The 15,989-nt window shown below is 38.8% G+C and overlaps 1 protein-coding gene across 3 annotated transcripts in view; it reads left to right on the forward strand.

Annotated features, from left to right (window-relative positions):
- The first annotated feature begins 4,591 nt into the window (after positions 1–4,591).
- SLC24A2 (solute carrier family 24 member 2) overlaps positions 4,592–15,989 on the forward strand; it is a 106,333-nt gene continuing 94,935 nt past the window's right edge. For all 3 annotated transcript variants that reach the window (XM_075078674.1, XM_075078672.1, XM_075078673.1), the window contains exons 1-2: positions 4,592–4,647; positions 5,422–6,499. In XM_075078674.1, coding sequence (XP_074934775.1) covers positions 5,564–6,499 — 936 coding nt within the window. In that variant the 5' untranslated portion in view covers positions 4,592–4,647; positions 5,422–5,563. The remainder of the gene's footprint in view (positions 4,648–5,421; positions 6,500–15,989) is intronic.

Consider the following 15,989-nt stretch of genomic DNA (forward strand, 5'->3'; position numbering starts at 1 on the left):
AGTGATACTGGTCTACATGCTGTTTTAGCTTACAGTTTTGGTACAGACTGTAGTGAGGAGTCTGTACGACTGTGTATATGTTCACGTTTTATTTCCCAGTATATGGAGTGGAGGTAAACACTCCTAACCTCAGGCACTTGTAAGATTTAGTTGCCACTGAGAATTTAAAATAGTTTCTGAATATTCAGTTTTAACAGCCTCTTTAATGCAGACCGCTGGAAACCTGGTAGTGCCGTTAATTTAAAGAACCCTGTTTAATTTTGCTCAATATATTCCTCAAGAATATGTAAGTCAGTTTCTGCTCCTCAGGCACTATGATTTATATGCAATATATTTTGCTTATTACTGCAAAGAAGTAAATGATGTATCATAATAAAGACATTACCAGTGTTTTTTAATTTAGTTGTTGTCATCTTTTTCACCCTCTTTCACTTGTTATACATTGCAAGTGTTGAAATAATGTTGATATTTTGAATGTCATGTTCCCAGCTGCAATTAGCATTTAAAAGCTTAACATCAATTTTTGTTCAAATATAGTGCCTCATTAGTCGTGGTAAACTCCTCCTCGGCTCTATCTTCCAGCTTTAGAAGATACTGCTGTGGTACTTAAAGATTGTCATTCAGGATCTTTCATTTAGCTTCCTCCTTCTTCCCTCTCCTGCACAACTCCTCTGCTTGCTTTTTACCAAGTTGACTGTTTACAACAGTGAGAGAAGAGCCAAAATGGAAATGCTGTAAAAAAATTCTACTTCATGGAGCTTCCTGGAAATAGGTGGTGAAGAAGAGTGGCTTATGATTTCAGAGGGTTCATGTAAGGTCTTAAAAACTACATATTTAGCCTGTGTACAAATGAAAGCAGTATATACAAATTTTATATGCAAATGTGTAGATGCAGTACCAAGTACTTAGCAGATATCCCTTCCCCCCTCACTTAGGAAGACAAACAACAGACCAGATGTAATCCAAAGACTATTTCATTCAAATAATCTATTTATTCTGTATTTAACCAGGATATGTTCTGAAGTTAATTTTGTGAGAAAAATATGTTATTTGTTTTATTACTAGTTATCTTCCTTATACTAATTTAACTGTGCTTTTTTGTTTCTGTCATCATTATTATGCAGCATTTACATGGGAACAGGTCAGCTAATTCAAAATGCTTAAGTAGAGATACCCATCTGTGAGCCCCATTACTCTTGCTACAGGTTTTAGTGTCCTTGGCTTGCAATACGTGTTTATTCATTAGAGAAAAATTGTTACAACTACAGAGAAACAGGTGGCTATTACAATGAAGATACATGGATTTTTGGTCAGTAGATAATGTAATTATTAAAATTATTAAAATGAAATGTATTATTAAAATATATAATTATATTATAACAACAGTAATAGGAAATTTTCTACATATTTTCCCTATGATCATTTGCAAAGCTCACCTGCTTCCACTTTTATTTCAGAAATTAAGTTTGGCTATTACATACATATCCCAGACTGCGTCTGGCCATCTGTAAGCTGTGAAAACATCTTTTAAGTATCTTTTTCAGGTGGCCACTTATCACAGTTTGCTAGCCAACAGTACAGCAGCCACAAGATGTCATATAAGCATGTTTACCCTTGATCCCTGTCTGTATAACAGGCACAGTTTGGATATTTGACAAGTAGGCACTTCATCTGTGTCTTGCATATGTGGATATAGACAGTAAATCTGCATTTTAGATTATTCTTATCCATGTGGTGGCCACCACATTTCTCTGCATCCTCCTAAGCCTGCAAAATGCAAGTCTGGATATCAACAGGCACCTCCTAGCAGCTGTCAGCATCTAATAAGAAACTCACAGTGTGTAATGTGAAATAAATGTAAGTCAACTGTGAAAACCCTGGTTTTGAAGGGCACTTGGTATGCTTGAGTCTGCCATGGCTCTTGCTGGAAATTGTTGAAGTTTTGAAAATAACTTCTGAACCTTTTGCATCTCTTACATGTCCGCCTAGTCTCTAAGGTGCCTATTGTGTGTTGGTGCACCTGGTTTTACCATTTTGTAACTCTTTAGAAGAACTTATGGATTTCCAATCAGTGCCAAGGCAACACAAATAGCTCACCTGCCACAAACTGCCAGTGTGGGGACGCAAATAGACTGTGCACCCCAGGCCTACCCAGACAGTCCTTAATTTTTATGTGATATACTAATAATAACTTTGAAGATATTTACAATGTCCGTGTTTAATCACTTAATAAAAAGTCTTTCCTTTTTTTGTTCTTCATGAAGCACTGAGTAACAGTTATTCTGCGTTTGCTATGTGATGAAATCAGAGTTCAAAATGAGGAGGGTAGAATTTGTAAAAATCAAAGTTAGTCTTTAGCCCAAAGAGGCTGAGAGTTCATGCTTTATAGTAAACTTTTTCAGAATGTGAACAGGGTGTCACTGAAAGCAGAGTAGTAATAGTCAGCTGTTTATCAAACTCTTCCCAGATCTCAACAGCTGTCCCATCCACCCCATCCAGCCTGCCTGTATATCCATGCTCTCACCCAGGCTCTGCATTTTTCAAGGATTTCCACATGGACCTCTTTCCCAGCTGCCCCTCACCCAGTGAGAATCTTCCTAGGGTGTTGGTGCACCTACACTAGATTACTTTGGTTTAGCCACAGATTGACTTGTGGGTTTTTCTGAACAATGGCACAGAGCAGGAGGGCAAGTGGTATTTCAAAGGAGCAGCACCTATATTCTGTAGTAGATCGACAGCGTGTATCAAGAATCAGCTGCGAAAGAGCTCCATTGTAACAGTTCTACCATGTTTGAATCTTGAAGCAATTACTTAACGAAGCAAAATTTGTTATGGAAATGCCTATATTGAAAGATGGAGACCAAAATAGAAAGGGACAGTTGTAGCTACAATGTTCCCGTTTTCTAGGGTGTTTTGTCCCTCTTTATCTGTGACAACTCTGAAATGAAGCCTAAAGACATTTCTGTTCATGACTAAATTAGTGATGAATAATAACTTTATAGTGGACATGCTGGCTTCCTTAAAACCCAAACCAAAATGCAATGTCCTTTTCTTTCACTTCCCTATTTTTCCCTTCAGAAAACATTGGGAATAAAGGATATTTTGATGAGAAGACCTCTCCTTTTATCATTACTCCACCCCTCGAGGCTTATTATCTTTGCTATTCATCAGTTTCATCAGAATTTCACATCAGTTAATCTGCACCCGCTCACCCAAGATACGGGGGGTGGGTGAAATAAATCCCTGCCGCCCACGTTCTGCCACTCCCCCAACAGCCTGGGAGTGGGCGGCCGCCGTGAGCGGTGACAGCCCCGCGGCCGCGGGCGGGGGCGGGCCGCCGCCTGCCCCGCCTGCGCGGGGCGGGGCGGATGCAGCGGTCGCTGCCCGCCGCAGACGGCGCGGCGAGGGCCCACGCCCGTGCCCGTGCTCGTGCCCGCTCCCCTGCCCCTGCCGGGCGTCCGCGGGCCGGCGCGCAGCGCAAGCTCCGGGTGAGCCTCGCCGGTTTGCACGGGCGGGGGTTGGGCTGCGGCGGCGTGGGGTCTCCCCTCCCCTCCCCAAACGCCCGCCCCCGTGGGTGGTACCCGGCTGCTGAGAGGTGTCCTGCGCCGCGAGCCAGCTGATCAGTGCCTCGGTGGCGTTCCGCGGGTTGGGCCGTGGAGCTCTGCGGGGGCTTGGCCCGCTTCCCTTTCGGAGAGGAGAAAAGTTTGTGCGGTGCGGAGGGGTGTGGAGCCGAGCGGTGCGAACTTGGGCTGAGTTAGGGGAGGGGGCTCCGCGGCATCCCGTCGTGGGAGGACCGGGACAAGGACGGTGGGGCGGCGGTGTGCGTGGGGAGTTGCGCCCCGCCAGGGTGTGGATTCCACGACGGGCAGGGAGGCGGCGGCGGGAGTGGTGCGGCCGGGGGCTGCTGCTCGAGTTTCGGGATGCTTTTCCCTTTGATTTACAGCGGCGTGGGGTGATCAGCCCCTCCGCCGTAAATTGCGCACGGCAGCGTTAGCGCCGTTCCCGTATCTTCCCTGCCTAATGCTTTTATGGCAGTTCGGTCAGCAATAACTCGAGGTGGAGAACAAAATATCTCAGCTCCGGTGCTGTGTGTTGCAGATGGAGTGTGTCTCTGTGACATCTTATTAGTATGGAAGCTGCTCATAAAAAATCGGGAAACACTGCCCGTGACTTAATAACTTCTGTGTTAAATAACTACATGTAACAGTTGTAATTCTGTATTTGAGAATACAGAATCAATATTTTACTGGTTAATAGATTGTTCGGTATTTAGCTGTTACCACAAACGACTTAAATAAGTGGTGTAACAAAGTATTTTTTGACTGCAATATTAAGGACTACTAATCAATTTTATTTGGAAAGGATTTTATATTTAGAGTCATATAAGATGCAACTTCCTATGTATAATGCCTACATAACTAATTTCTACATTACATATATTCTTCAAATTCAGTAACAAAGCATTAATTATTTATAGTTTTTTTCCTGTTTTAAAAGTGCTATTGGTCTAATAAGGTGAGCTCTGGCATATATTAATTAATCCTTCTCATGTTGTTTAATTTCTCACTGTTTCCTTTGTTTCAGGATCAACTCTTGGTAAATTTAAATTATTTTCTTAAGGATCTGTAAGAGGAGCCCTTTTAAAAGGTACTTAACCACATAAGTATTCTTCGTAACTTCATATATTTATAGCTGAATGTATGACATAAATCAAAAGAAAACCAGAGGTAAATGAATATTTTTTCTTAGCTAGTCTGAGCTGGTGTCCTGGGTCTGATCAGAGGCAAGCTGAGCAATCTGTATAAACTTGAGTGGATTTTGCAGAGGAATTAAAGAAACTGTGCTTGTGTTGGATCTTCATTGCTGTCCTGTTCCAATGACATAGTGTTTTACATACATACCAATGACTGTTGCTCTATGCATGTGTAACATTTCAGCTAATACCACCTCAGCTGCCTAAAGGCCTGATGAGATGCTTGTTAACACTTTGATTGTTAGCTATATGATTTTTTTTGTGTGTTATTGCTCCTGCATTGGGATTTGGATGTTATATGATTGTGGTGGAAAGTAATTACAGAATGTAATAATCTTTGGTGTATCCATTAAAATAGTAGCGTCTTCATTTTTACGCAACATTTAGGGACAGTTTTTACCTTCCACTAGGATTTTTTCGTAGCCACTGAGGGGAGCAGTGGCTCAGAGGCACATGAGAGGCATAAAACGATCTGAGTAATCATAGACTGTTACCCTCAGGGTCACTGCTGAAACAAACATATCATTGCTGTGACAGGGGTGCGACAGGGATTTATGTTACAGTTCATAATATTCTGCTTTAAATTCTAAATTTAACCTAGTCTGTAGAATGCTTTTTAGAAGCTTCTAATCTCCCTAATACTGAAAATACCTGTTTGTTTTTTTAAGACGAATGAAGAAAATACTTTCTATGAAGAGTAGAAGTACTTGATTCTGGGAGAACTCCTAGAGCACTTCTAACATCAAAGCTGGAGTAAAGTATGAAGAAACAATCCGTCTGACTCCCTCTGCATCTCACCCAGAACACAAAATGGCTCTGCAGAAAAAAACTCTTGTTGGTGTCTTGGAGGAGTGGTGTCTGGAGGAACTGCTATTTGGTTGCAGATGGCACCAGAATGTTAGGAAAAAACTGAGACTAATAAGAATTATAGGGCTTCTTGTCAGTTTAGTGGCCATCGGTACTTTCTCTCTTTCAATTAGTGCCTTTTTTAAGATGGAACCACATAGCATGGTGTTGGCCAGCCGCCTAGACAGCCAAAAGCTGGTGCATGGACACCAAAGAACTCTGTTGGATTTCATGGAACAGGATGAAAACGGCACTCCAGCCCCACACACTCATATGAAATATGAAGCTGAGCACGACAATGCAACAGATGATCATGTCAAGGGAGAGTACCCCAAGGACCTTTTCTCTCTTGAGGAGAGAAGAAAGGGAGCAGTGATCCTCCATGTAATTGGAATGATTTACATGTTTATAGCCTTAGCGATAGTCTGTGATGAGTTTTTTGTTCCTTCCTTGACTGTCATCACTGAAAAACTGGCCATATCTGATGATGTGGCAGGGGCAACCTTCATGGCTGCTGGTGGGTCAGCCCCAGAACTCTTCACTTCTTTAATAGGAGTGTTTATATCCCACAGCAATGTTGGTATTGGTACAATAGTGGGATCTGCCGTGTTCAATATCCTGTTTGTTATTGGAATGTGTGCTTTATTTTCTCGAGAGATCTTGAACCTTACGTGGTGGCCACTCTTTCGAGATGTGTCTTTTTACATCGTTGACTTAATCTTGCTAATCATCTTCTTTCTGGATAACTTGATCATGTGGTGGGAAAGCCTAACACTCCTGACAGCATATATTTGCTATGTGACTTTCATGAAGTTCAATGTTCAAGTAGAAGAATGGGTGAAGAAATTTTTAAACAGGAACAAGGTTGAGAAGGTAACAACAGCAGACGCTGAAGGAAAGGTTGGTCATTTTTTAATTAGCATATATGTAACAATGTCTTTGTAAGGGCAGCGCCCTTTGATATCATAAGGATCCTAACATAGTACAGTAAGCAATATAAAAATGTTCCATGTTTTGCTAAAAGGTATTTTTGTTTAATCAGTCAATGGGTTTGAAAATATAAAACGTAAGGTAGCCTTCTAGTAAACCAATAGCTTTTAACTCCAGAATGATCCTAATTGCACAGAAATCAAGAAAAAATGCCAGCAAAAAGACATAAACCTTTACTCAGGGTTTTAGTATGTGAGGTCCGAGGTGTAGCTACACCTCATGTAGGTTTTGGATTAAGCAGTAACAATATCTGGGGAGGATCTTGTGACAAAATTTGGCTTTTTAAAGACTTCTAATAAACCTTTTTCCTCAAAAAAGCAAATTGATCTGAACACTGTACAAAGGTATTTTTATATATGTTTTTCATCTACGGATTATGATATACAGTATTAACTTCCAGTTGTAATTAGTGGCAATTACATGAAAAGAATCTCTGGAAAAACAGTGACCACAATGGCAAAGGGTAGAGGTCCGCTGTTTAAGCAGGATGGTTTCTTATTCACAGTATTTACAACTAAGCAAACTAATTTCTGTCTTAATACCTGCCCACAAGTAGAGAAGGGAATTTATGCACAGAGGGCTTGGTGGGTCTTCAGCAATTATTATTGTCTTTTAAACAGCTCTCTTCTGAAAGCAGGCTATATTTAAGGGACTTAGGAAGCTGAAACCATAAATACTTATGTATGTAGCAGTATGTTAATTGGCTTTTTAATACTGAAATTGAAGTGTCTGATTTTGTATAAGAATAGGGTTATTCGTCAGATAAGGTTTTATTATCCAGTAATTACTCAGTGTATCAGGGGACTGTTGACTGTTTTGTTTCTTTTGTTTAACAGCCCTATATGAGTGGCTCAGAACGGACTCAATCCACTGATAGAAGCATACAGGCATATAAACAGGAGGATAGAGAGCGAACATACAACTATAGAGAGGGGCTACCTGCCTGTGATTCACAGACAGCTGATGATTCTGCCTTCATGCCTAACTTTGAAGAGAGACTGCTATTTTAGCAGTAGAGACAGGTGCCTTCAGTTTTAGGACAAGCCATAAAAAGTCCGCTAAAAATAAAACCAGAAAATTCTCAATTCTTTTATTTTCTAACCAAGTTTAACACCTATACACACACCTGTAATTTTATATTTTCCTTTTTATTCCATGCTTTTTCCAAAGTCAGCATGCTTATCTTCGTCTTTCTCAGAGTGCATAACTGGGATTTTACAAGTAAATGAAAAGCATCAACACCAACAAAGAATTTGCCCTGCTGAATGAAGTGCTGCTTTAAGTACACTAGTTGATTTCTAAATAATGTAATATTTCACAGTGCTTTGTAAGTACTTTGACAGTTTGTGCTAAATTTTTGTAATGATAGAAAGAGACTATGGTATATGAAGCAACAATTTAATGCACCTTCATCTTAAACAATAGTCAATATGAAAAGCAACTGCCTTGGGTTGGGTTGTCCAGGCTATAGGGTGGGGTAGGGTAGCTATATACCATGGTAAGTGCTCAATTATTTTCAGCTGGATAGAAGAATAAATCATTGCAAACCATATTGAACATCATAAAAGTTTAAAGTACTCTAGATGGACTTTATTTTAAAAAGATACCTTTTGGAACACTCATTTATTGTCTGATATATTAATGACTTTTTCTCAGAGTTTATTCATATTATAGATGCAGAGAATTCAGATAAGAATGAAAAAGTCAGAAAACTGGCTGCTTTTCTTAAACACACAAGCTTTGCATCATATGTTTAATGAAGATATTTGTCATTAAATAACTTGAACTTAATTAAAATGATATAATAATATATTCATAAATCATTAAGGGGGGTGAAAGAGATGATCTATTTTTGTTGCAGTTTAGCTAATACATATTTTCTTCTTCCCTGGGAAAATGGCTTCTGAAGGTATCAGGCCATGTATTTCTTCTACATAGATTTTTGAATATTCAGCTAACACTTTGAAATTATAACTTATTATGAACTATTTTACTATTCAGTAGAACAGCATTTAGCAGGCTGAAGGAACAGATTTTTTGATAGCAAGGATGCCACAGATTATATTCTTTGGAAAGAATTAACGCATAACTGAAGTTATGCGTTTATTTACTGTTATTAGGTAATTGATTCTCTTGCTTTTTAAATTAAAAAAAGACACAGCAAAACCAACTAAAAACAACAAACAAAAAACCCCCTATGACATGTAGTCCTGAGCCTGATAGAAATGCCTAGGATTTTCAGCTTGAAAATGATTGCCTAAAGCAAAGGATAAAATATTTTTGTAGTCTGAGATCTGGTGCCTAGTAGTGAATACAGTGCACATGGGTGCTTATTTCCTAACCAGTGGGATTATAAGTATTGCAGAAGTGATAGTCTTGGCTTTTGGTGGCAAAGGATGCTTCATTTCTACAGTGTTAGCTGTTAGCCTAGATTGCTTCCACTCAAGAGTGTGTTACATCAGTGCAAAATGTCATTTAATATAATCAAATTAGTATATCAAATGCAGAATTTGGGATCTTAGTTGTTTCTGATGGAAACTTTTTCACTCGTTTTTAGCCCCATTAGGACAGAGAATTGCTAGGCAGCTGTCTGGAATCGGTGGGTTAGAGCATCTTAAAATAACTTTCTTTCAAGAGTGTATAGAAAATTCTCTTCTTTCCTCTAACCAATACTCCTTCTGCCTATCTCTTTTGGATTCTGCTCTTGCCAAACTGGCAAGTCTTCTGCTAAAAAAGCCGTGCCTGCCATATTTATCTTCAAGACTTTGTGTTGTAATCTGAAAGCAGCTCAACAAAGTTGAGAGGTCTAAATAGGGTCTCATAAATCTGGATAGTTGAAGGGTTAGGTAGCTTATTAGCAAACAAGTCTTGAAGAGTAAAAATCTGATCAGATTAAAAACCTCGAGATATGGAAATGTGTTTTAGTGTTAATTTCAGTACTTTTATTGTCAGTCATCTTGAAAGGTTGAAGTTTTGCATTTTCAAGAAGGATGGCATTTCTCATGAGAAGAAGGTCTTAGATACAAAATTATTTTTCTGCTTAGCTGTCATTTGCTCTAGATATATTCGTTCTGTTGCTAGAATTCATATGTATCTCTAGATATCTTAGATTCCTTTCTGTCTTCCCTGTTTTTAAGAATTAAAGCACTTTTTTGTACTAGAAAACTCTGAATATTTGAACTTACCTACTTTTTCTGATCTTATTGTCTTTAGTGTGTTGGTTACTTGTACAGTGAATGCAGACAGAGTACTCAATATGAGTTTCATTGCACTCACTGTTTTGCTTCACAAGGTTTCAAACAAATACAGTCTGGGTTCTTAAAGGGTACAGGTTGGAAGATCTGGTAACTTGAATTTTGGCAACAATTTGGTGACACCAGTGAGAACAGACTCCAAGCTTTTTGCACTTAAAGTTGGGGTGCATTGGCAAGGTCCTCTTTGAACTGTGAGTAGTCTCGTGCCCCATCTCATCCTCAAGGAAGCCTGATGGCAGCCTGATACTGATGATCTCCAGAGATCACTGTAACAAGGATGGAAAAAAGAGGAAAGTTGAAAAAACGGGACAGTGTGAAAAGACAGAATAAAACCAGATGCTAAGTTCTACAGTGTAGGCTGGCATATGACACATGTGGCCTAAGATGTGTTCCTGACAACTGACACTGAGCCCTGGGGGCTGCCCTGAGTGGACCCTACAGTAGGTAGTGTGATGCCACCACCAGATACCTCAAAAGATCCCTTCCAGCCTAACTTATTCTGTGGTGTGATTTTTAAGTTTTATGTAGTTATCCTGCAAAGAACAGATGATTTTTTTAGGATTGTGGAGGAAACTTTGATATTAATTCTACGTCTTCCTTAGTTGAAGGAATGTGTTTAAAAACAGAAGCTTGAAATTGGACAGGAAGAGGAAAACGGAAAAAGTTGATGTACAGAGTTCTTATTTTTTGACCTTCTGCTAAGGTTCCAGTCTTTTCTTCATAGTCTGTACTGGTGAAGGCATGTTGCGCATATGAGATCCCAGTAAAATATCATATGAAATTACATTTCAGGTTTTAAGTATTTTTTTCCCTTTAATGTAGCATGGAGATCACTGCAGAAATTCTTGAATCTGATCACTCAGTAAATAACTCAAAACAGTTCTGTTTGGTAACTAGGAGAATAGAATGTTGGTGGCACAGGGATATTGTGCAGTGACATCTGTTTCACTGGCAGTACCATTTTAGATAAATAGCTTAAGGTATATACAAGGCAGTTACAGTTTTTCTACATTTACAGAGAACTGCATTTGGAAAATGAGCTATTTTTACCAACAAGGCATAGTTTGACATTATTTTATTGCCAATTTTGTTGTCTTAAGAAACTTGAATAGCTCGTGTGTGATATTTTAAGATCTATACTCATCTCAAGTGTTGGCACATTGTATTTAATGGCAGTAATTGCATTCTGAAGGAAAAGTTGTTAATGGTATTTTTAGGTACGTCTCTACTTGGTGGCTATATTAACACTGCACACATACAGTCACTGTTATAATGTATGATCTAATATGTGTTTGTTTAAGGTAGAACAAAAACTACCTGCATGTCCAGGAAAAACTGGAATCTGCAAAAGGTCTGAGTTTGTAGTTGGTTTGAACTCCAGAACAGTTCTTCTTCAGGCCTTCTTAGCGTTGAATCCACAGGCCCAGTAACTGTAGCTCTATGTACAGAGTAGCCTTTCTTCTCTCACCACTAATGAAAGCTATTTTAAAGTGGTGTTTCATAGTTCATAGGGAGATCGGAGTCTTATTCTACAGACATTTCACATTTGGTCTACTTGTGCATGCATGTGTGTGAATACAGGGCTATGAGTATCTGGATCTTGCATACCAACGTATGCAAGATGGTTGCACTGGTTTAAGTACATGTTTGGAACATGAGCATCATCACTGTCCTTGTACCATGTTTTGTTTTGATAAAAGCTTGGTTTCATGTAATGTTTTATCTGCTTTTGTTATCTCAAACTTTCAAGTGGCTTCTGTGTTAATGTAATGTTTCTCCAGTAGCACTAACTGTTAATTAATTTGCCCTGAGTATTTAGCATTGTTGATTCAATTTAGGGCTATTACTGACATACCTGAAGGCTTATACTTTATATGTGCGACCATTAGTACAATAAAATGGATATTATTCTTAGTTTATTTTAGCCCCTCTCTGTAATTTATTGACCACAAAGCCATCATTAGAGTGTTTTTAACCACTGGATTCTCTTGGTTTTGTGTATACGTACCCTGGTAATGAGGAGAAAGCGGTAGCATGGAATTGCAGTATAGCTTCAACACTCTTAAATCATGGTCATCCACTAGGATTCATTAGGCAACCCTTGCTAATTGTGCTGGGAAAAGGAAGGCTAAAACTGTGCCACTTTTAACAGCAGGAGGACAACATATCCATCACTATGCTTAGAAAAAAAAGTAATTAAAAAGAAGACAGATAATACTTCTTAGAGGCTGCACAAAACCAGCTGTGTAGGCAAATGCTCACCATGCTGTACTTCAGAAGAACTCCAGACATGGTTAAATTTGTTGTGCTAGAATCTCTACAAAAAGAGGAATATGCAGTCCCAAAATCTAGAGACTTTATAAATGTTTCTCCATGTGTCATCTCAGTCTTAGGTACTTTGGTCCAGATCCACAGCAGTATGTGGGAGTTGCAGGAGACTGTAGGTGGAATTTCAATCCCCAAATCTGTGTACCAGACCTCAAAATATATGCCTGCTTGGGGGTACTTAAACTCTGAAGGAGCCTTACTTTTAAATGGAGAAGATCTTCAGATGCCACAGTTTTGCTTCCAGGCTTCCTCAGAAATGCTAGAACCAGGTTGAGTAGCATGGCTCCTTTTCCATCTAACTCACATTTCTCTACTTTTTTCCCCAAGCTAGTTCTCCAAATTTACCTCCCACTAATAAAATCCAGTAGCTTTTACAAGCTCTTCAGATTCTGGTGGTGGGACTTCTCAACTTTTATGCAAGTATATACAGATCTCCCACATTCACTGCTCACTTTATGTGGTCCCCCACTCATCACACAAAAGTTTTGGGTGGCAAGGCACAGCTGACGCCCATAATTTTTCTGGCATTGTTTTAAAAGGCAATAGTGAACACTCCACACCATGTTTTTAACAGGCAGGTGTAGGCACCTATCTTTTCCAAAGTGTGGGATATGGGTGGTGGAAGCTGCCCTAGGGCAGTGCTTTATTGCAGCATTGAGGGTGCCACAGTTATGTTTTGGGCACTGCTAACTTCAGGGTGGTCTTGGCCTTTCTGAGTAGTGACACTGTCTAGGCAGCCAGCACTATACCACCAGGGCTATATGCCAAAAAATTAGGTTTGACGAAGTGCTTCTGCCCTGTTAATGATCAGAGTTTTTGTTGGTTTTATTAGCAGGAGCCAGTTTTCCAACGGTAGAGGTGAGAAAACAGCCCTTTTTGTGTCCTTCCTCCTTCAGAAATTGTTTCCAAGAATGCAGGCATTTTGCTTTTGTAACGAGAATGTTATAATCAATCTGAATTTGTTACTACATAATAGGTAGTATGTACATACTGAGAAAGTCCTATAACAAAAGCTATGTAGAAGTGGAAAAGTGTAATGGTCAGGATAGTTCTTAAAAATAAGGTATGTGCCATGCTTGTCTGGTGTTTGTTGAAGGCCAGGCTTTTTAATCAGAGATGTTAGAGACCTTCTATGCAGAAAGCTTTTTGAAAGGACTATGCTTAAAGTGGATGGTCTGGGTTGCTATTCTTACTTGCTTGTGGTTGGACATTTGTATATTTAATAAAGATGGAGTAAGAAGACGTGGGATTTAGATACTTGCTGACCTTTTATCCCTTAGGTACAGAAAACAAACATACAAAACCAGTGAGTGCTTTCTGGTAGACAGAAATCAATACAGTACCAGAATTTCAAAATTAAAATAGCTTCCCTTGGTCCTGTTGACCAAAATTCAAAATCTCATTTTAGTCAGCAAAGCAAAGAAATACGAAGACAGAGGAAGTCTGAAAGTTTACACTTTAAAATATCTATATGGGGTGAATAAGTATTAAAAGTATACACAATGTGAAAACAGATGGGAAAATGCACTGGAGATAAGTGAACAGCTGTAATGTCTTAATCAATCCTTATAGGTATACCTTATATCATTAGAGGTATCTCTTCTCTATTTAATAACCTTTTTTGCCACTTATAAAATAAACTTTAATATAAAGAATAAGAACTCTTGAGTAAGACTTCTTGATTTCATCGAGATCTACAACGTTTTGCCTAACCTGCAAACTATGACTAGTGTGGTGGTACTAATTCTGTAAAATAAAGAATGGTGTTTCCTTCACCTTAACCTACATTAGCCATATTCCATTGTATTTCAGCCAACTGATACTTAAATATCACTTTTTATTATTTTACTTAATGGCTGGTTCCTTTAATCTGTGCCGTGGTAAGTGTGCAATTGGCACAAATTAGCGATTCAAATTCTTTCTTGGCACTGGCAGCTTTTTTACAACCTAAAATGACAAGGTAGAGCAAAATCAGATAATTCTAATGAATTTGTTATGCACAGATCAGGTGTTATGCATTGTAAGGTGAGATACAAGTGGTTTAGAAAAAGAAAGGTGACTCTTTTTAATTTTAATCCAAAACCTCTCATTAAGTACTTCTCTTGAAAATCACTACCTTCCTTTATCAGTACAAAGCAAATACCTTAGGAATACTTAGCTGTGCGTTTCAAAATTCTGGAAATCTGGGCTGTCAGTGAGAACTCCTTCTTATAGAATGCTCTTGACTCTGTATTGTTTTGTTTTAACACAGACATAAATGTTTTAACTACTAGTAATTTTCATACCAAAGTACCAAGATGATAATCTGGTCTCCCTGATACTAGGTGCTTAGGCAACTGTATGAAATGACAGTTCCCCCCTTCAATAGCTCATGGTGGAAAAAGATAAACACCTTTCAGAGTACCTGGTAAGAAGAATATGATACATTGTGTATATAATTTTATGCATAGTGATATATGCTTACCCTTCTATATAATCAGCCTTTTCCTCATCATCCGAACTGTCACTGAGTTGCTGATTATTTATTACACATAGATGTCCAGGAGGTAATTTAAAGAAATAATTTATTTCTCTATATGATCTAGCAATAGATCTTTCCAAGAATCAGTCAGTGATGCATCTAGTAGAAGGCAGCATCTTTGTATAATATGACCTAAGTCAAAATAGTAGTGTTGGTGTTCTGTTTTGCTTTTTGGGAAAACAGGCAGATCAGATGATTTGGGTTTAGTTTGGTTTTGTTGTAAATTTATGTGTATGAAATTCTTGCAATTGTATTGTTAAGCACAGATCACACTCGCAGGCAAACTGAAAATCCTGAGTTAGAGCAGTCTTAGTACATACTTTTGGTAAAGCAGTTACATCTGACACAAAATACGTTGTAGTACCTTACCACATATTTCATTATTTTGCAGGCAATGCCTGTAACTTTGAGGAAATACAGTTGCTATTTGCTGTTATTGGTGGTTTGTTGGCTTATTTGTGTTCCTATCTGAAAAGAGAAATTGAAAACAAAATGCAGTCTTGGAAAAAAAGCCATTGCCTTGCTGGCAGTAGAATTGATTTCCATGGCTTGGGAGGGCAGAGTTTTAAATGTTGATCAAGTACTTGATTCTACAGCAGGTGGAGGGTTCAGAGCTCACATTGCCTGCAAAGCAGCTTTATTTAGTAGTATAACTACTGCTCTGCCTTAGTTAGCAGTGGCTCACTTTGGGTAATCTTGCTGTCCCTATCAGATACAATTTCATCAGGGCAGTTCAAAGAACAGTTACTGCTCAGTTACTGTGTTTTGCTGTATTCCATTACTATTCCACTGTTGTCTGTGTCATTGAAGTTGTGTTCATTTACATGAATAGCCATAAATAAGAATGATCTTGGATGACTTCTTTTAAGGTGAGTGTGTGAGCATAGGCTTAAAGGTGTGTGTGCAATGATATTAACACCTCTGTGAAGTGCTATGCTTGAGGGATGAATATATTGGTGCAAAATAATTTCTTGCTCAAGGAAAACTAACAATAGCAGGGAACTTGTACTGCATACTACACTGACAAATTAATAATAAATTTTCCTCAGGAATTAAACCTGTTTATCACCTCTTAACTGCTTACTGCTGCTAGTCTAGTCTAAAGTCAGTGGTAATACCAGTGACATTTATTGCATAACCAGCTAGTGTAAACTTTTCACCCTCTCACATTGCTGTAAACCAGCTCTAGTGGATATAGAGTACTAAGGAAAAGGCGCATCCACTGTCACAGCCTGTGTTTGGTGACCTTCAGGGCATTGTTTGAGACCAGTACAATTATGTAGGCTTATGCCTGAGG

The sequence above is a fragment of the Phalacrocorax aristotelis genome, chromosome Z, assembly GCF_949628215.1.
Source record: "Phalacrocorax aristotelis chromosome Z, bGulAri2.1, whole genome shotgun sequence".
Taxonomy (NCBI): domain Eukaryota; kingdom Metazoa; phylum Chordata; class Aves; order Suliformes; family Phalacrocoracidae; genus Phalacrocorax; species Phalacrocorax aristotelis.